At 60.7% G+C, this 21,171-nt stretch overlaps 2 protein-coding genes across 3 annotated transcripts in view; both read left to right on the forward strand.

Annotated features, from left to right (window-relative positions):
* FLNC (filamin C) overlaps positions 1-15,644 on the forward strand; it is a 29,283-nt gene extending 13,639 nt beyond the window's left edge. The window contains exons 22-47 of one of the 2 annotated variants that reach the window (XM_066318943.1): positions 522-695; positions 1,228-1,390; positions 2,098-2,258; positions 2,962-3,129; positions 3,653-3,776; positions 3,862-4,018; positions 4,229-4,418; positions 4,896-4,919; positions 5,018-5,265; positions 5,950-6,037; positions 6,124-6,264; positions 6,453-6,581; positions 6,697-6,870; positions 7,419-7,580; positions 7,881-8,084; positions 8,674-8,826; positions 8,926-9,048; positions 9,818-10,078; positions 11,484-11,753; positions 12,167-12,304; positions 12,566-12,681; positions 13,190-13,319; positions 13,735-13,911; positions 14,170-14,388; positions 14,873-15,082; positions 15,400-15,644. In XM_066318943.1, the coding sequence (XP_066175040.1) occupies positions 522-695; positions 1,228-1,390; positions 2,098-2,258; positions 2,962-3,129; positions 3,653-3,776; positions 3,862-4,018; positions 4,229-4,418; positions 4,896-4,919; positions 5,018-5,265; positions 5,950-6,037; positions 6,124-6,264; positions 6,453-6,581; positions 6,697-6,870; positions 7,419-7,580; positions 7,881-8,084; positions 8,674-8,826; positions 8,926-9,048; positions 9,818-10,078; positions 11,484-11,753; positions 12,167-12,304; positions 12,566-12,681; positions 13,190-13,319; positions 13,735-13,911; positions 14,170-14,388; positions 14,873-15,082; positions 15,400-15,587 (4,292 nt within the window). In that variant the 3' untranslated portion in view covers positions 15,588-15,644. The remainder of the gene's footprint in view (positions 1-521; positions 696-1,227; positions 1,391-2,097; positions 2,259-2,961; positions 3,130-3,652; positions 3,777-3,861; positions 4,019-4,228; positions 4,419-4,895; positions 4,920-5,017; positions 5,266-5,949; positions 6,038-6,123; positions 6,265-6,452; positions 6,582-6,696; positions 6,871-7,418; positions 7,581-7,880; positions 8,085-8,673; positions 8,827-8,925; positions 9,049-9,817; positions 10,079-11,483; positions 11,754-12,166; positions 12,305-12,565; positions 12,682-13,189; positions 13,320-13,734; positions 13,912-14,169; positions 14,389-14,872; positions 15,083-15,399) is intronic. The other variant, XM_066318944.1, reaches the window with a different exon arrangement.
* Positions 15,645-16,273: 629 nt separating this feature from the next.
* ATP6V1F (ATPase H+ transporting V1 subunit F) lies at positions 16,274-18,050 on the forward strand. Its single transcript, XM_066318941.1, has 2 exons — positions 16,274-16,634; positions 16,993-18,050. Exons 1-2 carry the CDS (start codon positions 16,477-16,479, stop codon positions 17,192-17,194), a joined length of 360 nt encoding a protein of 119 aa, XP_066175038.1. The 5' UTR covers positions 16,274-16,476; the 3' UTR covers positions 17,195-18,050.
* Positions 18,051-21,171: the final 3,121 nt, after the last annotated feature.

Here is a 21,171-nt window from a genome sequence, read left to right on the forward strand (position 1 = left end):
CACCACGGGCCTCTCCCCTCTATGAGCATCCCCATGGGCAGTCCATCCCTGGGTACCCCCTCTCTGTGGACAGACATTCCAATCCCATGGGCATCCTCTTCCTGTGGGCACCCCATGGACTGCCCTTCTCATGTTGGGGGTCTCTGGGTACCCAGTGGACATCCCTCCATGGGCACCTCTCCCTTTCATGGACAACCCCATGGCCATGGCCACTCCCATGGTCACCGACATCTCCTCCCCGTGGACGTCCTCTCTAAAGGGGGCTCTCCTGGGCACTCCACAGGCATCTCTCCTCCCCTTGTCCCCCTTGCCCCCACCACTACTCAGGGGTCCCTGTAGTTTTCCTGTCATTCCTGAGGGGAAGTTCTGGGGGTCCAGGGTGTGTGGGGTGGGACCCCAAGGATGTGTCAGCTCCCCCTCGAAACCCCTGTGTGTGCAGAGGGGGCCATGAGCTCTCAGAGGATGCTATAAGGGACCTCCAGGTGAGCTCTGGGCCCCCTTGACCCCCCTGTACCCCTCAGGGGTGCTGCGGGAGGTGAGCACTGAGTTCACGGTGGATGCGCGGGCACTGGCCCCCACCGGGGGACCCCACGTCCGGGCACGGGTGCTGAACCCTTCAGGGACCCCCATCGACACTTTCGTCACCGACCTTGGCGATGGCACCTACCGTGTGGAGTACACACCCTTCGAGGAGGGTGAGGGACCCCCACGACCCCCCTGGGAACCCCAACATCCCCAGGACCCTCAGGCCCTCTTGAAGAACACAGACATCCCCAGGGGATTCCCAAACCACGAGGGACCCCCAACCCCTGGGGAATACCAACACACCCCGGGAACCTCTGGGGACTGTGGACTGTGAGCTCCCCCAGGGACTCTGCTCCCACACTGGACTCCAATGCCCTCCCTGGAACCCCAACTTCTGGCCAGGCATCCTCCATTCCTTGTGAGGGACCCCCAGAGAGGGATGTTGCCATACCACATCTAAGTGGGGTTCCCCTTCAATTTCCCCTGGATCCTCAGAACCAGGAACCCTCAAGCCCCCTGAGACGTTCCCAAATCCCAACCACGGACTCCCAGCCTCCCCCCAAAACCTCTTCCAGGGATCCCCAAAGTCCCTGAGACCTTCCAAACCCTACTGAGTGACTCCCAAAATCCCCCGAGGATCCTCACCTCAGAGACCCCTTGTGCCCCCTCCATGGGCAGTGTGTGATGGTGTCTCTGTCACAGGGCTGCACCTGGTGGACGTGACATATGATGATGTGGCGGTCCCCAAGAGCCCATTCCGTGTGGGGGTGGCCGAGGGCTGTGACCCCACACGTGTTCGGGCACATGGCCCCGGCCTGGAGAGCGGCCTGGTGGGCACGGCCAACCACTTCACTGTGGAGACCAGGTGGGCACTGACCCCCAGCCCAAATCCAGCCCTGCTCCCCAAAGCCCCCCAACCCCTGCCTTACAAATCCCCTGCCCTCGCTCTATTCCACATCAACCGACCCCTCATGCTGTCTGTGTTGAGGGCTTTGGGGTGGGCATGGCCCCCTGCTTCAGTGTGGAGACCAGGTGGGCACCAACCCTGAGTCTCTCCATTCCCACACCCATGGATTGCCCCCCTCCCCGAGATATCATTTCCATCCCAGGCCACCAACCCACCATCTCCATCCCGCTGTGGAAGTGGCACCACCATCCTCTTGCACCTGTGCACCTGTGCCCTTCATGTGCATGTCCCAACCCATCACACGTCACCAACTTGCCACCCCCATCCTGTGCCACCGCTCTGGCATCTCTGTGTTCTGCCACAGAGGTCCCATGTCCAACTGTAGGAGATAGCTAGCTGCAAACCTCTTGCATCCTCTACCACCTGTGTCCTTTCCCATGGATGTACCACCTCCATCCCATGTCACCAAACAGGCATCTCCACCCCCTGCCATGAAAGTGCCATCTCCATCCCATGCTGCCAAGATGGCATCTCTGTCCCCTTGCCAGGGAGGTGGCACCTCCCTCCCTCTGCCATGGAAGTGGCACCTCCATCTCCCCACGGCTGTTGTTCCCCCTGTCCCCACCATACCTGTGTCACCTCTCTGAGTGGTGGCATGTCCCCAGGGGTGCGGGCACCGGGGGACTGGGCCTTGCCATCGAGGGCCCCTCAGAGGCGAAGATGTCCTGCAAGGACAACAAGGATGGGAGCTGTGCAGTGGAGTATGTCCCCTTCACGCCTGGTGACTACGACGTCAACATCACCTTCGGCGGCCACCCCATACCCGGTGCGAGGGGACGCAGGGACAGGGGTGGGGGGACGTGTCCAGATAGTCATCTGTTAGTCACAGGGCTTCACTGTGGTGACGCCACCTATGGTGGCCCCACAGCCAAGCTGTCCCCTGCCTATGCTGTCCCCGTGGCTTTGGCTTTGGTAGCCCCATGGCCACACTGACCCCACAGTCACACCGACCCATGGCCATGTTGACCCCATGTGGAGCCTCTGCCCAAACTATTTCCATGACCATGCTGTCGTTGTTCCCATGCTCAATGTATGGACTTGTTGACCCTGTGAGAATGGTGACCCCACACTGTGCTCATGCCCATACTGAGCTCCTCCTCACACTGACACCGACCAATGGTCATGTTGTCCCTCATGGCTCACACTGACCCCATGGCCATGTTCACCTCATGGTCGTGTTGTCTCCATGCCCATTGTGAACCCATAGCCATGTTGACCCTATGGGTATGTTGACCCCGTGGCCACATTGACCTTATCAGCACACTGGCCCCACAAAGTGCCCATGCACATGATGGACACACTAACTCTATGGCCATGCTGTCCCTGTGCCCCTGTTGATCTCATGGCCATGTTGACCTTGTCCTCATGCTGACCCCACAGTGACATTGGCAGTGGCCACACTTCCCCTATCCCCACCCTACCCTGCCCCATGCTGCCTCCCTAATGCACTGACCCCCTTCTCCACACAGGGAGCCCATTCCGGGTGCGAGTGCGAGACGCTGTGGACGCCTCCAAGGTGACGTGCTCAGGGCCAGGGCTGGGCCCCAGTGTCCGGGCACGGGTGCCCCAGAGCTTCACCGTGGACGTCAGTGCCGCGGGACATGCAGCCCTTGACGTGACGCTGCTGGGGCCCACTGGTACGTGGGGACATGGGGGGCAGGGGGGCGCTGTGTCTGGTGGGGTATCCTGACCTCTGGGGAGTCCTGCCTTGTAAATGTCCTAATCCATAGGATGCCCTGCTCCTGGATCCCACAGAGAGATGTATAGAGAGATGTACAGAGAGTCTGTGGAGAGTATAGAGAGTCTATAGAGAGTCTATAGAGTGTCTTGCCTCATGGATTGTCCAGCACCATGGATGCCCTGTTCCATAGGGTGTCCTGCCATATGGTGTCCCCTGTTGTATACAGTGTCCTACCTATGGATGTCCTGCTCCATAGGGTGTCCTACCCTATAGGATGTCCAGCTCCATGGATCCCCTTCTTCATAGGGTGTTCAAGTCCATGGGGTGCCCTCCCCATGGATACTCAGACCCACAGTGTCCTGCTCCATGGAGTTCCCTGCCCAGGGAGGTTGTGCCCTTAATGCTGCTCTATACCCTCCATGTCCTCCTGTCCCACACATGCCCCTGCCTCATATGTCCCCACCCCACATGTCCCACAGGACTGCCGGAGCCAGTGGAGATCCGAGACAATGGTGATGGCACCCACAAGGTCACCTATACCCCAGCCACTGACGGGCCCTACACCGTGTCTGTCAAGTACGGGGGGCAGGAGGTGCCGCGCAGGTGAGACCTCACCTTGGGTGGGCAGAGGGGGATCCCCAGACAACCTTGAGATCCCAGCACCCTCCTGACTCTCTGCTTCCCCCAGCCCCTTCAAGGTGACAGCGCTGCCCACTCATGATGCCAGCAAGGTGCGGGCAAGTGGCCCTGGGCTGAGTGCAGGCGGGATCCCTGCCAGCCTCCCCGTGGAATTCACCATCGACGCCCGTGACGCTGGAGAAGGACTGCTCACGGTGCAGATTCTGGTCAGTGTGTGAGGGGGAAACAGCGGGGAGTGTGAGGGTTGTCGGGGGATACTCTGAGGGGTGAAGGGCTGCTCAAAGTCCAGATCCTGGTCAGTGCAGGGGGGAGTCATGGGGTGCTGAGCCCCACACCGTGCCCTTTCCCCCAAATCCTGGGGTGCTGAGCCCCACAGGGTGCCCCCAGCACAGGGCACTGATGGCGGTTGCCCACAGGATCCCGAGGGGCAGCCCAAGAAGGCTTCAATCCGGGACAACGGAGACGGCACCTACACAGTGTCCTACGTGCCCGATGTGCCGGGGCGCTACACCAGCACTGTCAAGTACGGGGGCGATGAGATCCCTGCATCGCCCTTCCGTGTCCTCGCCGTGCCCTCTGGCGACGCCAGCAAGTGCCTTGTCACAGGTGGGGCTGCCCCCTAGTGTCCTTATGCTGACCTATGTCATCCCCTTGCTGGCCCATGGCATCCCCTTGCTGACCCACGGCATCCCCTCACTGCCCCCGATGTCCTCTTGCTGCCCCACCGCACCCCTCCCTGCCCACAGCATCCCTCCTGCCCCATGGCATCCCCTCCTGCCCCACAACATCCATATGCTGACCCACAGTTTCCCCTTGCTGCCCCCCAGCACCCACCCCAGACACCCCTGCCTTACCGCCCTACCACCCCATGGCTGCCCCCCAGCACACCCACTGCCCCACTGCTGCCCTCTCAGCACCCCTCCCACCGCCCCCAGACCTGCCCCACAGTGCAGTGGGGATGAGTGGGTGCCCCCAGGACAGGATGTGCCGGCCCCCCCGGAGCCCCCCGGCCCCCTCGGCACCCCCGGTCCCCCAACCAGCCCCCCAACCCCTTCTCACCGCTCTCCCTGGTCTTTCTTGCAGTATCCATTGGGGGCCATGGACTGGGTAAGTGGTGCCGGGGGGGCAGTTGGGGGGCTGGGAGGAGGCAGCTGGGGAATAGGTTTGGACTACCCCCGTGGCCCTGACCCCACTGTCCCCCACAGGTGCCTGCCTGGGCCCCACGATCCAGATTGGGGAGGAGACGGTGATCACAGTGGATGCAAAGGCAGCAGGACAGGGCAAGGTCACCTGCAAGGTGTCAACGCCTGATGGTGCTGAGCTGGATGTGGACGTTGTGGAAAACCATGACGGCACTTTTGACATCTTCTACACCGCACCTGAGCCCGGCAAATACGTCATCACCATCCGCTTTGGCGGGGAGCACGTTCCTAACAGCCCCTTCCATGTCATGGTGGGTGGGGCACTGGGGGTGCACTGTGCGTCTGAGAGGGTTGTGATGAACACCATGGGCCAGACTTTGGGGGACATGGAATTGGGAGACCATGGTGGGCGCCGTGGGGCAGAGAGTTGGGGCTATGATGGGAACCATGGGGTTGGACAACCATGGTGGGTGCTGTGAGGCAGAGAGATGGGGCCATGGCATTAGAAAACTGGTGGATCCAAGAGGCAGAGTCAAGTAGAGCACACAATGGACACCATGGGATAGATTTTGAACACCAGGGTGACACCATGGAGTAGGGAAACCATGATGGGTTTGGAACATCATGATAGCCACCAACAGAGATAGGACTGGGGCCATGGTGGACACCAAAGGACAGAGAGTTGACTCAGCATGGAGTTGCAAGAGCACAATGGGCACTGCAGGGTTGGGTGACCATGATGGGAGTTATGGAATTGGGGGACCATGGTGGGGCAGTGTCAGGATGATGGTGGCCATCATGGAGCTGAGAGAGTTGAGAAACCATGGTGGGCACTGTGGGGTTGGATGACCATGGTGGGCACCATGGGGCCAGGGTCATGCTGTTAGGGGTTGGGAACATGGTGAACACCATTGGGTTTGGAGGTCATGAGGATCATCACAGGGCTGGGAGCCCACCATGGGGATTCTCATCCTTCCTCTCTGCCCCACGATCAGGCCACAGAGGAGCCCCCAGCCACCACTGAGAACCTCCGTCCCTTTAATCTCGTCATCCCCTTCACGGTGCAGAAGGGCGAGATCACAGGTACAGCACAGGGTTGTGGGGACAGGGATGCACCCCTTCAGGCACCATCCCCTCTCTTGGTGCCCCTACTGACAAAATATCCCCAGGTGAGGTGCGGATGCCCTCGGGGAAGACAGCACGGCCCAGCATCACCGACAACAAGGACGGGACAGTGACAGTGCACTATGCTCCCTCCGAGAAGGGGCTGCATGAGATGGACATTCGCTATGATGGCAACCACATCCCCGGTGAGCCACTGGGGGCACTGGGAGCCACTGGGAGGTGGCTGAGGAAGGTTGATACAACTATGCCCACGGTCAGGCACTCACCATGGTGTGGAAAGTCCCTGTAGAGTGTCTCTGGGGGGACCATGGTGGGTCACCCTTAGGTTGGGATGTCCCCGTGGGTCTCTGACCATTGTCCCTTGTGTCCCCAGGGAGTCCCCTCCAGTTCTACGTGGATGCCATCAACCCACGCCATGTCAGTGCCTATGGGCCTGGGCTGAGCCATGGGATGGTCAACAAGCCATGCACATTCACCATTGTCACCAAGGATGCTGGTGAGGGTAAGTGATGGCCAAGGTCATGGGGTCCCCCCAGTGCCACCAGGAGAGGCGGGAGACCCCTGGTGCCTCCTGACACTCCTTGTCTGGTGCCTTCTGACAACCCCTGTGCCTCCAGGTGGGCTGTCGCTAGCAGTTGAAGGTCCCTCCAAGGCAGAGATCACCTGCCAGGACAACAAGGACGGCACATGCACTGTGTCCTACCTGCCCACAGCCCCTGGCGACTACAGCATCATTGTGCGCTTTGATGACAAACACATCCCGGGCAGCCCCTTCACTGCCAAGATCACTGGTGAGATAGGCTGGGGGCACAGCGGGGTCTGGGGGAGTTCTGGGGGTTCATGAGCCTCCACATGGTCATGGGGGCACCTGGTTGGCCATGGAGACATCTACGGAGTCATGACCATGGGGGCACCTGTGGGTCATGGAGACCATGGCATGGTCATGGAGACACCTGTGGGTTAATGGGCACACTTGCCCCATGGCCATTGGGACAACTGTGGTGTCTCTTGTCTCTTGGGGGGGTCCTGGTGGCCAGGATTCCCCCGCCCATGGCCTTGGGGACACTGTGAAGCCTTTGAGACCCTAACCTATGGCCATGGGGATGTCATGGAGCTTTGAGGACCCCATCACAAGGCCATGTAGACCTTGTGGGGACTCTATCCATGGCCTTGAGGATGCTGTTCGCACATTTTGGAGTGGCCCCTGTTTCTGGGGACCCTCTCCATATATCCATTGCGACCTTGTGGGGCTTTGGGAATAGCATTCCATGGCCATTGGGATCCTATCCATCTTGTTGTCCACCCTGGGCTGACGTCCCTGCGGATGGCATCTCTGCAGGGGACGACTCCATGCGGACGTCTCAGCTCAATGTGGGCACCTCGACTGACGTGTCACTGAAGATCGCAGAGACTGACCTGAGCCTGCTGGCAGCTACCATCCGTGCACCCTCGGGCAACGAGGAGCCCTGCCTGCTCAAGAGGCTGCCCAACCGCCACATCGGTGTGCAGGGGCATGGGGACACCACAGGGACATGCAGATGTGGGCACAGGAGAGCTGGCACATGAGAGGAGGATGTGGGACCTGGGGACTTGTTGAGACAGGGAACAGTGGGACTATGGGGTCACGGGAATGGGTGGCCTTGTGGCATTAGGTCAGCAGGGGCTGTGGCCAGGGGACTTGGGTGGTGACCAGGGGCTGATGGAGATGGCCAGGGGCTGGTGGTGGTGGCCAAGGGATGGGGATGGTACATGGGTGGTGGCCAAGTCTGGTGGTGGTATGTGACCACTGTGTTCTCCCCAGGCATCTCATTCACACCCAAGGAGGTGGGTGAGCACGTGGTGAGTGTGCGGAAGAGTGGGCAGCACGTCACCAACAGCCCCTTCAAGATCCTGGTGGGACAGTCAGAGATTGGTGATGCCGGCCGGGTCAAGGTGTGGGGCCAGGGGCTTCTGGAGGGCCACACCTTTGAGGTGGCTGAGTTCATCGTGGACACACGCAGTGCTGGTGAGGCCATGGTGGGGGATGGCCATTGGGGAGGTGGTAGCCATGGCTAAGGGCAGGATGGGGTGATGGCCATGACCATATGTTGGTTGTGGCCACCCAAGGATGAGGTGGTGATTCTGGTTATTACTGTGGCCACATGTGATGGTGGCCAAGGCTGTATGTGGCCAGGAAGGGATGGTGGTGGTGGTCATGGGCAGGGCAGGATGGTCCCTGTGGCTGAGGTTGGATGGGGGCTGTGGTGGTGATGTGGCCACAGCCAGGATGATTTGAGGACCATGGCCATGCTACAGCTGTGGCCAGCACAGGATGAGGTGGTGGCTGTGGTGTGACCTTCATCTGAATGGGATGGTGACCATAGTGGTGGCATGGCAAATGCCCAGGTGAAAGGTGGCTAAGGCCATGCCATGGCTGTGGCCAACAGGTGGTGGCCATGATTATGGGCATGGCATGGCCATGGCCAGGATAGGGGTGATGACTGGGATTGGGTGGTGACCATGGACAGTTTGGGCCTGTGGCCTTGATGTGACCATGACCAGAACAGGGACAGCCCCCATGGGACAGCTCTGATCATGTCCCCATGGCCACCCAGGTTATGGCGGGCTGGGCCTGTCCATTGAGGGTCCCAGCAAGGTGGACATTAACTGCGAGGACATGGAGGATGGCACCTGCAAAGTCACCTACTGCCCCACCGAGCCTGGCAACTACATCATCAACATCAAGTTTGCTGACAAACATGTCCCAGGTGAGGCCGGGGGAAACATGAGGGGGACAGAGGACTGGTGGGGAGGGGTGCTAGGACCCCCAGGGGGTGACAGGTTCCTGAGGTAACTGTGTCCCACAGGGAGCCCCTTCACGGTAAAGGTGACGGGTGAGGGGCGGATTAAGGAGAGCATCACACGCCGGCGGCAGGCACCTTCCATCGCCACTGTTGGCAGCACCTGCGACCTCAACCTTAAGATCCCAGGTAGGGTTGGCCTTCCTCCTCCTTCTCCTCCTCCTGCCCCCTCCTCCTCCTCCCGCCTTCCCTCCTTCTCCTCTTCCTCCTCTTCCTCTTCCTTCTCCTCCATCTTTCATCCTCCTCTCTTCCTCCTCTTCATCCTCCTCACTTCCCTCTCTTCTTCCCCCTTCTCCGTCCTAATCCTCTTCCTTCTCCTGCTCTGTGGGCCATGGGGTCGGAGATGCATCTCAGCCACTCCAGCTCTGATTTCTCCTTCCTTCTTCTTTCTCTCCCCTCCCTGTGTCTGTGTCCATGTCTGTGTCCCTGTGTGTCTGTGCCTGCATCTATGCATCCCTCTGTGCGTGCCACCACCCACTGATATCTCCATCCATGTCTGTCTGTGTGTCCATTCACATGTCTATCCGTGTATCCATCTTGTCTTCATCCACCCTTGGCTCCATCCATCCCTGCAAACATCTGTACATCCATCCCTGTGTCCACCCCTCCCTGCACCATCCTCTGCTTCCAACCCTGTGACTACCCATGTCTCCACACATCATGATTTGATCTTCCTTGCGTCTATCCTTGTCTTCATCCCTCTGTGTCTCCACCCATCCATGCCTCCTCCCATCACTACATCCATTGCTGTGTCCATTCACCCCCTTGTCTGTCCATATCCTCCTGTGTCCCCGTCTGTGCATCCTGCTGTTCCTCCACCCGTGCCCACATCCTGTCGTCCCAACGTGTCCCCATGTGTCCGCACCGTCCGTCTGTGTCCCCGCGGGGCGTTCCCCAGGGAACTGGTTCCAGATGGTGTCGGCGCAGGAGAGGCTGACGCGCACGTTCACGCGCAGCAGCCACACGTACACGCGCACGGAGCGCACGGAGATCAGCAAGACGCGCGGCGGGGAGACCACGCGCGAGGTGCACGTGGAGGAATCGACCCGCGTGGGCGGCGCCTTCCCCCGGGCCCCCCCGGAGCCCTTTGGGGCCTTCGGGGCCTTTGGGACCCGCGAGGGCATCGGCGCCTTCGCAGCCCCCGCGCGCGCACACGAGGGTGCGTCCTGCACCGGGGGTTGTACTGGGGTGTGCACGGGGGTGTGCAGCAAAGTGGGATTGCACGAGAGCTGGGTGTGCGTGAGGGCTGGGTGTGCAGGGCACCGGGCTTGCACGAGGGGCGAGTGTGCATGTGGGGAGTGTGAGAGCAGGGGAGTGTGTTTGCACAAGGACTGAGTGCACTGGAGCCCCAGTGTCTGCTTGCACAGAGCTGTGCTTGCACAAGGGCTGGGTGTGCATGAGGCCTGGGGGTGTGTGGGCAGGGCAGTGTGCTGGCACAACAGCTGCATGTGCAGGGAAGTGGGCTTGCATGAGAGCTGGGCACACTTGCCACAGGAGTGCCCTTGGACAGGGCTGTGTGTGCTCACACAAGGACCACCTGCGTGTGCCCAGGACACACCTGGGACAGACTCCCTGGCACATGCGTGGAGGCTGCTGTGCTGATGGAGGATGCCCTTTGCATGGGTTTGTGTGCCGAGGTGGGGGGCAACGCTGGCTCTTGGCACAAGCAGGTGCACACCTGCTTACAGGGTGTGTGTGCTCAGCCCAGAGGGCTGTGGGTGCCCTCGGCATGAGTGTGCAGTCTCACAAGAGTGTGTGCATGTGTGTGAATGTCTGCGTGTGCATGCTGGCAACTACATGTGTCCTGTGTGGGCTGCACCCAGCGAGGGGGGGTACGTGGGCTCTGGTGGATGTTGGGGCATCAGGGCATACTGGCAGCAGGGTGGTGGGATGACAGTGACAAGGGTGCCCGGGTGGTGGGGTAGCAGGGTGCTAGTGTGCCAGGGAGCCCTTGGGACAGTGGTGAGAAGGTGATGAGGCAGTGGCATGCTGTGGTATCAGGGTGACAGGATGCCACAGTGCCCTGGTGACAGGATGCACAGGTGCTGTGGTGCCAGGGTGATGGCTTGATGGGGTGACAGGGTGCCATGGTGACAGGATGACAGAGTGCCCCCAGTGACAGGTGCATAGTGACATGCTGATAAGGAAATGGGGTGCAGAGGGGCCGGGGTGCCCAGGTTATAGGATGATGGAGTGATGTGACAAGGTGCAGTGGTGACAGGATGACAGTGTGCCATATAGTGATGGGGTGCTGGGGTGCCATAGTGGCGCAGTGGTGGGGTGACAGTGGGGTGATGTTGGGGTGCCCAGGTGCCTGCAGGTGACATGGTGTGTGCCTGCAGGGTGACATGGTGGTGCAGGAGCTGGGATGCCATCGCAAGATGGTGTTGGGGTGACACTGCAGTGCCGATGGGGTGTTTGGGTGGCCGTGGTGACGTGGGGTGTGCCTGCAGGGTGACATGGTGGTGCAGGAGCTGGGATGCCATAGCAGTATGGTGTTGGGGTGACACTGGGGTGCCGATGGGGTGCTGGGGTGCCCATGGTGACGTGGGGTGTGCCTGCAGGCGAGGCGTCAGCGCAGGAGCTGTCGGCGCAGGTGCTGAGCCCATCGGGGCAGCGGCGTGAGGCCGAGGTGGTGCCAGGGGGCGCAGGGGTGTACAGCGTGCGCTTCGTGCCCCAGGAGACAGGCGCCCACACCGTCAGCGTCAAGTTCCGAGGGCAGCACGTGCCCGGGAGCCCCTTCCAGTTCACCGTGGGGCCCCTGGGCGAGGGCGGCGCCCACAAGGTGCGCGCGGGGGGCACCGGCCTGCAGCGCGCTGTGGCTGGCACGCCAGGTATGGGGGGATCTGCCAGGTATGGGGGGTGATGGGGGCTCTGGGGGCAACTGGGGGGAATATAGGGTGTGGGAGTGATGCAGGTGTGCGGGCAATTAGGGGTGGGTGCTCTTGGGGGGATGCCTGTGGGGGTCTGGGTGCTATTGGGGGTGTGGGCGGCATTGAGGGGGTAGGTGCTATGTGTGTGTGGAGTGTTGGTGAAATTTGGGGCCTCTGGGTGCTGTGATGGGGCATTTGGGTACAGCTGGGTGTGGGGGCAGTGAGGGGGTGTTATGGGTGGTGTGTGCCATGGGTGAGACATGGGTGCTATCGGGGGGTCTGGGTGCCATGGGGAGGCGGGTGCAGGTCTGTAGTGGGTGTCACCGTTCTGGAGTGCCACTGAGGGCCAGGATGACCCTGGTGACCCCCCTCAGCTGAGTTCAGCATCTGGACGCGTGAGGCGGGCGCGGGGGGACTCTCCATTGCTGTCGAGGGGCCCAGCAAGGCTGAGATCTCCTTTGAGGACCGCAAGGACGGCTCCTGTGGTGTCTCCTACCTGGTGCAGGAGCCAGGTGAGGAGGGGCTCTACTCCAACACCCTCAACCACCTCAACCACCCCAAACGTCCCCCAGGGTGCTCAGCCTGGGGCTGGGGCCACAGGACCCTCACATGAGGAGGGACCCAGGTGCAAAGGTATCCCCAATTAAGGGTGTCCCCAAGGGAGGGTGTCTCCATGAGTGGTGTCTCTGTGCATGTGTCCCCACGTGAGGGTGTTCCCAAGGGAAGGTGTCCTCATGTGGGGGCTACCTGCCTGATTCTCCCCTGTCCCCCAGGTGACTATGAGGTGTCCATCAAGTTCAATGAGGAGCACATCCCTGACAGCCCCTTTATTGTCCCTGTTGCCTCCCACTCCGATGATGCCCGACGCCTCACTGTCACCAGCCTGCAGGTACTGGGGCACCCCCTGTGAAACCCTGGGGCACTCCTGGGCTCACAGATCCCCCTGGGTCTCCAGGTCACTCCTGGGCCACTCTGAGCCCATGTTGCACTCTTGGGATGACCATGGTGTGCCATCTTTGGGTCTCCTGTGGCACCCTTGGACTCTCTGGGGCTACCTCTCCCTCCCTCATGTCATTCCTGGGGCCATCTCTCTTTCCCTCATGTCACCCCTAGATCACCTTTATGCCACTTGGGACCTTGTCTGGTGCCAGCCTCACATCCCATGTGTCACATTACACCCCTCTGTCACCTCTAGGACCACTGTGTCACCCCCTTGTCACCCTTGGGGTTCTCTGGAGCCAACTCTCTCTTTCCAACATTTCACCATTGGCCCACTGCCCCCCCAGTGTCCTCCACCCCCTTCATGTCCCCTCATCCCCTGGGGTGTACCAGCTGGCATCATTCATGGTGCTCCCCTGTCCCCCTATGTCCCTGATGCCACTGTGGTGTCCCCACAGGAGACAGTGGCAGTGAACCAGCCGGCGTCCTTTGCGGTGCAGCTGAATGGGGCCCGTGGTGTCATTGATGCCAAAGTGCACACACCTGCAGGGGTGGTGGAGGAGTGCTATGTGTCCGAGCTGGACAGCGGTGAGGGGACATGGGGACACTGCAGGGACACTGTGGGGACATTGCGGGGACACTGGGTCTGCAGATGTGGGGTTGTGGGCACAGGGCACAGGGATATGTGATGTGGGGGCATGGGGCTTGAGAACATGAGGACATGGGTTATGGGGACAAAGTGACACAGGGATGTGGGGACACAGGCCACAGTGACATGATGGCATCCCCCAGACGAGTACACAGTGGGGTTCTTTCATGGGGTGTGGGGACACAGGGGTGTGGAGGCATGGGACATGGGGACACAGGACACAGGGATATGGGGACATAGCTGTGTCCCCTGATATGCACTGGGGTTCCTGCTGTGCAAGAGCAGGGGTGTGGGGACATGGGGGTGTGGGGACACAGGGATACAAGGACCCAGTGACATCTCTGTGTCCCCCAGACCGGTACGCCCTGGGGTTCCTGCCACGTGAGAACGGAGTCCACTCTATCGACCTGCGCTTCAACGGGCGCCACGTGCCCGGGAGCCCCTTCAACATCCGCGTGGGCGAGCAGAGCCAGGCCGGGGACCCCGGGCTCGTCACTGCCTTTGGGCCGGGCCTCGAGGGTGGCCGCACAGGTGACACTGCTGTGGAGACATGGATAGGGACATGGCTGTGAGAGGGGGGTGGGGATGGAGAGACAACTGTGGTGGTGGCAGGAGGGACATGGCCGTGAAATGATGCTGGGAACAGAGCCATGATGGAGATGTGGCCATAGTGGTGGCAGTGGGGATGTGGCCATGCGAGTTGCCATGATGGGAATGTGGCTGTGAGTGGTGACCACAATGGTGTCCTGGTGTCACCCTCATGATGCCATCCCCATGTCTGTGTCCCAGGGGTGCCCTCAGAGTTCCTGGTTCAGACAGCCAATGCAGGGGCAGGAGCACTGGCTGTCACCATTGATGGCCCCTCCAAAGTGGAGCTGGACTGTACTGAGGTCCCTGAGGGCCACCGTGTCACCTACACCCCGATGGCCCCTGGCAACTACCTCATCTCCATCAAGTACGGGGGCCCCCACCACATCGTGGGGAGCCCTTTCAAGGCCAAGGTCACTGGTATGAATGGGGGGGATATGGGGATGGGGAGGGACATGGGAACTAGTGGGGACACAGGAACTGAGGGCGATGTGGGGATATCGGAGGAGCCCCCACCACATCATGGGCAGCCCCTTCAAGGCCAAGGTCTCTGGTACAGATGGGGTAGGGGTAGACATGGGGATGGGGAGCATGGGTAAGGGAGATTGGGGAAGGAGAATATGTGGGTCCCCAGTGGGGGGTGACAAGGGGTCAATGATGGGCCTGACGGAGGATTGCAGGAGGGCACCCTGGAGGACCCCAAGGGTGACATGATTGGGGGTGTTTCTAGGGTGGTGACAAGGGATCTTGGGGGTGATGCGCTGTAGGAGTCCCAGAATGACATGGTGGGGGTCCCAGGGGGAGGGGAGGTTGTCCCGAAAAGATGTCCGCATGTCCCCCCAGCATGGTGTGATGGGGGTGTCCCCATGGTGGGGGCTGACCATGTCCCCCCTGTACTCCCCAGGCCCCCGGCTGTCGGGCGGGCACAGTCTGCATGAGACCTCGACAGTGCTGGTGGAGCCGGTGGTGAGGGCGGGGTCGCGGGGGCCCCCTGCCTTTGGGGGGGTCACCAAGGCCCCGTCAGACGCCAGCCAGGTGGTGGCCCGGGGACCAGGGCTGGCAGCCGCCCGCCTGGGCCACAAGAACCACTTCACCGTGGACTGCAGCAAGGCCGGTGAGGGGCACTGGGGGTCCTGGGGGCTTGGGGTGGCTGGGAGGGGCATGGGGTTGGAAGGGCAAATGGGGGCTCAGCAGAGTGTTCCTAGGGGTGTCCTGTGAGGGCTTGAAGGTGGTGGGTCTATGGGGTGTTCAGGGAATTCTAGGGAGTCTTGAGAAAGGATGGGGTAGGTTAAAGGAGGATCTAGGGGTCCTGGGAGGTGATGGGGTGGGTTAGGTGGGGGAGTCTGGTGGAGGGTCTGGGACGCAGGGGTGGAAGGTCAGGGTGACCCTGGGGTCTCGAGCTCAGGGTTCACCCTGCCCGTGTCCCCCCAGGCACAAACATGCTGCTGGTGGGGGTGCACGGCCCCAAGGCGCCGTGCGAGGAGGTGCACGTGAAGCATGAGGGGAACCGCGTGTACACGGTGACCTACAGCGTGCGGGAGCGCGGCGAGTACGTGCTGCTGCTGCGCTGGGGTGACCGCGACATCCCGGGGAGCCCGTTCCGTGTCACTGCGGCCTGAGACCCCCCTGGGAGACCAGAGGGTCCCGGGCCTGTCAATAAAGCACTGGGAGAGGAAGAGTGGTCCGAGTGATGACGGGGACACAACACGGAGTGGGGCTGGGAGGGTGCCAGAGTCTTGGGGGTGTTCTGAGCAGGACACCAGAATTCTGGGGTGTCTGAACAGCACAGAAGGGCTTGGGGTGGTCCTGGAGGTCCGGAGCAGGATGATGGAGCCCGAGGGGGTCCAGAGCAGGACGTCCTGGTCCTGGGAGGTGGGGGGGGGGGTGTGCGGATTCTGGGGGCTGCAGGATGGGATTATGAGATCCCGGTGTGCGATGGTGCGGTCTGGATCAGCACACTGGAGGCAGCCTGGGAGGGTCTGGGGCAGAATGCCCGAGTCCTGAGGGGGTCCTAGGGGAATTCCATGACAGAACAGCCGTGGCCTGGGAGGCTCGGGGGTTTCAAGGGGTGCCGAACAACTCGGTCCGCGGTGCCCTGCGGGGCCCACACCGTCCGGTAGGGGACGCTGTGCAGGGGAGCGCCGTGCGTCCCCTCAAGGGCACGGCGGGCTGCGCATGCGCCCGAACGCGGGGCGGGGCCAGTGGGCGGGGCCCGGCGAGAACTCGGGATGGGCGTGGCCATCGCGGACCGCGGCTCCTCCCACAGCGAGGGGCGGGGCCTCGGCTGCGTTGCCGGGGCAGCGGTGGGTGGGGCGATCCGGGGGCGCGGAGGCGGCGGGACCCGGAAGCGGCGGAGCCCGAAGCGGCGGCGGGTGCCGTTCGTTCCGGATCGCTCCCGGTCCCGACGGCCGCTGCCGGCGGCGCAGCGCCATCCCGCCGGGTCCCGGCAGCGGCTTTCCCAGGGTCCCGATCCCTAGATCGGGATTCTGTACCCAGTGGGCCCCGGGCATGGCGGGCCGCGGGAAGCTGATCGCGGTGATGGGCGACGAGGACACGGTGACTGGGTTTCTGCTGGGCGGCATCGGGGAGCTGGACAAGCACCGGCGGCCCAACTTCCTGGTGGTGGAGAAGGAAACAAGCCTGGCCGAGATCGAGGAGACCTTCCGGTGTGTTCTGGGGGGAAGGCGGCCTGGGAGGGCACGGAGATGTCTGAGGAGGGGCCTGGGGGTGTCTCAGAAGTGTCAGGAGGGTCCGTAAGGTTTGGGCGGTGTCTGAGGGGTCCCTGTGGTGGTCTTGTGAGTCCCTAGTAGGATCTCTGAGGAAGATCCAGGCAGGTTTTGGGGTCTAAGGTGTCACAGAGTTCCTGGAAAGGGGCGAGAGGGCTCGCAGAGTCTCAGGTCAGGGTGCCCGGCGTGTTTACGGGATCAGGGATCCAAAAGGTCCCGAGAAACGTGTCCCACCTCACCGGGGCGCCCATGATGGGTCGTTTGTGTCCTTCACTCTCCCTTTTTTCCCTGTTCGCAGGGGGTTCCTGGCGCGGGAGGACGTGGGCATGATCCTCATCTCGCAGGCTCTGGCGGAGCAGATCCGGCCGGCAGTCGCAGCCCACGCCCGGGCGCTGCCCGCGGTGCTCGAGATCCCCTCCAAGGACCACCCCTACGACCCGGCCCGGGACTCGGTGCTGCGCCGCGCCCGGGGGCTCTTCGCACCTGATGAGCTGCGATAGAGCCCCCCAGGACCCCCCAACCCCTCCCGACACTCCCCCAAATCCCCCTCTGAGCTCCCCCCAGTTTCCCCGATACCCCCAGTATGTGCAAACCCCCGCGGCTCCCCCAAGCTGTCCCCTCCGCCTGGCACGTGTGGCCTCTGCACCCAGCCATGGGTGACAGGCACCCCCAGGGTCTCCCAGACAGTCCCCGGTACCTTCCCACCACTCCCCCAACTTCTTCACGCTCGACAATTTGTGGCAGCCCTCCCTGGTGCCCCAGAACAGCCCCCAGCACCCCACGGGGTCACAAGCCAGGCCTGGGGGTCTCCACCCCAGGGAAACCCACCCAGGGGTCCCCAGCCCACCTGGGGCAGCTGTGCCTCATGCCCAGGGATCCCCACCCAAAGAAGTTCCCAGCCCATCCCAGGGTGCTGCTGAGGGGTCCTTGAGGTTCCCGGGTGTCCTTTGGGTGCTGGGGGGGCTGTGGTTGTCCCATGGGTCTGAGGGTGACACGGGGAACCTGGAGTGTCTCTGACGGAGCTTGGGGCAGCCACGGGGACCTTGTGGGTGACCCGTGACTATGTCTCAGCTGTGTCCCGTGATGGGGAAGTGACACCACTGTATCCTGCTGAATCCTGCCAGATCCTGCCTGTAGGCAGGGAGGGACACCTGGGGGGGGCAAAGGAACACCACAAGGACACTGGGAGTTGTCGCTGTGACCTTGTCACCATTACCCCAGCTCCTCCCCAGCCTCCTCAGCCCCAGCAGAACCTGGAGGGAAGGTTATTTATTGTCCTCTCCTGGTGCCTAAGTGTCACTTGTATCCCCCGTGTGTCTCCCTGACAGTGTCCCCAACATGTGCTGACACCACTCACTCTCTGCTCTGCTCTGCTCTGTGGGGTGTTGTGGGGGATGGGAGCAGGGGGTGGACAGAAATGGGGGAGGACACTTGGGGATGTGGCATAAGGACATGCAATGGGGCACAGAGGGCAGAGATGTGGAGGGCTCAGGGCACAGGAGCACCCTGAAACTCCTCCATAACCCCCAACCTCGAGGAGACAGCAGGGATGAGCCCCTGCGCCCCACAGTGATTCCCAGGGCCTGAGGGGTATTGGTCTGAGGGCCCTGTCCATCCAGCCCTGCTCCCATGTTTGTGTTCCCACCCTCCATGTCCCCGTGCCCCCCTACACCCCCTCAGCAGCCCCTGCTGTGTCCCTCTGGACAGAGGTGACACATGGAGAGGTCCCCAAGGCTTGAGGGGGGTTGAGGGGCAGCCCACATCTCTGGGGGACCTGGATGGTGGCCGTGCTGGGGATGGGCAATGGTAGGTGGGCAAGGGTGGGCACAGGTGGACACAGACACAGTTGTCACAGGTGCCACACACACAGAGGGTCACACACAGGCCACACAGGTGTCTCACACACAGGTGTCTCGCACATACACATCACACACAGAATCCCAGAACAGTATGACTGAGAAGGGCCCTCTGGTGATGATCCAGCCCAAACCCTGCCCAGGTCACCTGAAGCAGGTGACACTTGTCCAGGTGGGTTGGGATATCTCCATGGAGGGAGACTCTGCACCCTCCCTGGGCAGCTGTCCCAGGATGGAGGGAAATTCTGCCTCCTGCTGAGCTGGGAGCATTGGAGCTCAGGGCCTGGCTCCTTGCCCTGTCACTGGGCACCACTGGGCTGTGTCTGCCACCATCCTCAGACCCTGGGGAGATCGTGGGAATTGGTGAGATCCTCCCTCAGGTATTTGTATGAATTGGTGCATTCCCCTCACGTGAGAGATTTGTGTGGACTCAGGGGCTCTGGCAGCCAGTCTGGCAGGCACAGAGGAGGCATTGCCAGGAGCAGCACGGCAGATGGAAATGGCTCCAGGCAGTGCAGGTGACCCAGAGCGTGGTGACTGGGGCAGGCAAACAGGACGTGGAGCAGCAGCAGGACATGGGGTGGCACTTAAAGCAGCCTGGTGTGTAGGAGGGCACAGGCACCCTCCTGACTTTTGAGGTGAGCTCACCTCAGGTGGGGATTGCTTTTTTTACTTATCCAACTTGATTAGACCCAGCAGTAGTTTACATGCTGAGAAAAGCCATTGCTGGCAGGAATGTGGAGACCCAGACAGAGCTCCCCAAGAAACAACCAGCTGTCCAGGTCTCCTGCTGCAGGGAGTGTCTGAGCCTACTGTTGCTACTTGAGGACAGTGGAAACAACACTATGTGGTGTGAACAGGTGGAGGATCTTAAAGAGGAGGTGGAGAGGCTGAGGATTATCAGGGAGAGTGAAGGAGAAATAGACAGGTGGAGTTGCACACTTCTATCCAGGAGAGAAATGCAAAGTAGCATGAAAGCTCAGCAAGAGTCAGAGTAGCCCTGACCCTATTGCTATCAGGCAGAAGGAGACCTAAAAGTGGGGGAATGGAAACATGTCCCTGCTTGGGGAGGTAGAAGAATTCCCTCCTGGCTTCCCTCACCTTCCCAGGTCATCTTACAGAACCGATATGAAGTTCTGGATTTTGAGGGTCAGGCAGATGAGAATGGAGAAGGTCTACCTGGTCGGTCTCCCAGATCAGTGCAGTCAATCAGACAGATCACAGCTACAGTTACTAAGAAAAAAAGAAGGGTAGTTGTCGTGGGTGACTCACTTCTGAGGGGAATTGAGGACCCTGTGTGCCAACCAGACCCATCCCACAGGGAAGTCTGCTACCTCCCTGAGGCCCAGGCATGGGATATTGCTGAGAGACTCCCTGGACTAATTCAGCCCGGTGATTGCTGCCCACTGCTCATCCTGGTCGGCAGGGATGATGTTGATGAGAAAAGTATCAGGGTAACAAAGAGGACTTCAAGGCACTGGATTGCCTGGTTGAAGGAACAAGAGCACAAGGGACAAGAAGTGGTGGTCTTGATTCCTTTGGTAGTAAGGAATGCCAAGATGAACAGGAAAACCCATGGGATCAAAATGTAGCTTAAAAGACTGGTGCCATTGGTGGAGCTTCGGGTTCTTTGAAAATGAGGTGATTTGTACAACATCAGGCTGGAGACAGATGGGGTTCACCTCTCTAGAAGAGGCAAAAGGATTCCAACCTGTGAATTTGCAGGGCTGATTGAGAGGGCTTTAAACTAGGTTAGAAGGGAGAAGGGGATGACACCATTCTCACTAGAGATGAAGCTGGGGGCAGCCGGCCAGCGCTGGGGAAAGATCAGGCAGCAGTGTGGACAGCACATAGGAAGGGCTGGAGACTGTCATGCAGCAGCAAAGCTCTAATGTAGTTGCCATCATGGAACTGTGATGGGATGACTCCATGGCTGGAATGCTGCAAGGGATGGCTCCAAGCTGTTTTGAAGGGACAGGCGAGGAAGGAGAGGTGGTGTGATGACTCTGGATCTTAGGGTGGGTTTTGACTGTCTTGAGCTTAGTGGCAGTGATGATAAGGTCGACTGGTCACGGGTGAAAATCAAGGGGAAGGCTGGCAAGGCAGATATGCTGCTAGGAGTCTGTTCTAGACCACCCAACCAGGATGAAGAGGCATATGAATTATTTTATAAAGTGGTGGCTGATGTTTCGTGGTTGCCAGCTCTTGTTCTTGTGGGAATCTTTAACCTGCTGGATGTCTGCTGGGAACAATAATACGATGGAGAGGAGACAGTCCAAGAGGTTCCTGGAATGCAAGGAAGAGAATGACTCAGTAGGTGAGCAGCTGACCAAGGGTGGGGCCCTGCTGGACCTGCTGTTTGCAGACCGAGAAGGGGTGCTGGAAGATCTGGTGGTTGGAACCACCTTGGGGACAGTGACCATGAAATGAAGGAGTTTTCAACCCTTGGTGAAGTAACAAGGTGTGTCAACAAAACCTCTACACTGGACTGTCAGGGGGTGAATTTCAGCCAGTTTGGGACACTGATTTGGGAAGTTCCTTGGGAAGCAGCCCTTAAAAACAAAGGGTCCCAGGAAGGCTGGGCATACATTAAGAAGGAAACCTTTAAGGTGCAGGAACAG

The sequence above is a fragment of the Sylvia atricapilla genome, chromosome 5, assembly GCF_009819655.1.
Source record: "Sylvia atricapilla isolate bSylAtr1 chromosome 5, bSylAtr1.pri, whole genome shotgun sequence".
Taxonomy (NCBI): domain Eukaryota; kingdom Metazoa; phylum Chordata; class Aves; order Passeriformes; family Sylviidae; genus Sylvia; species Sylvia atricapilla.

Coding starts and splice junctions, on each gene's coding strand:
- ATP6V1F (XM_066318941.1), top strand. CDS start 16,477: ATGGCGGGCCGCGGGAAGCTGATCGCGGTGATGGGCGACGAGGACACG. Junction 16,635..16,992: donor GAGATCGAGGAGACCTTCCG/GTGTGTTCTGGG, acceptor CCCTGTTCGCAG/GGGGTTCCTGGCGCGGGAGG.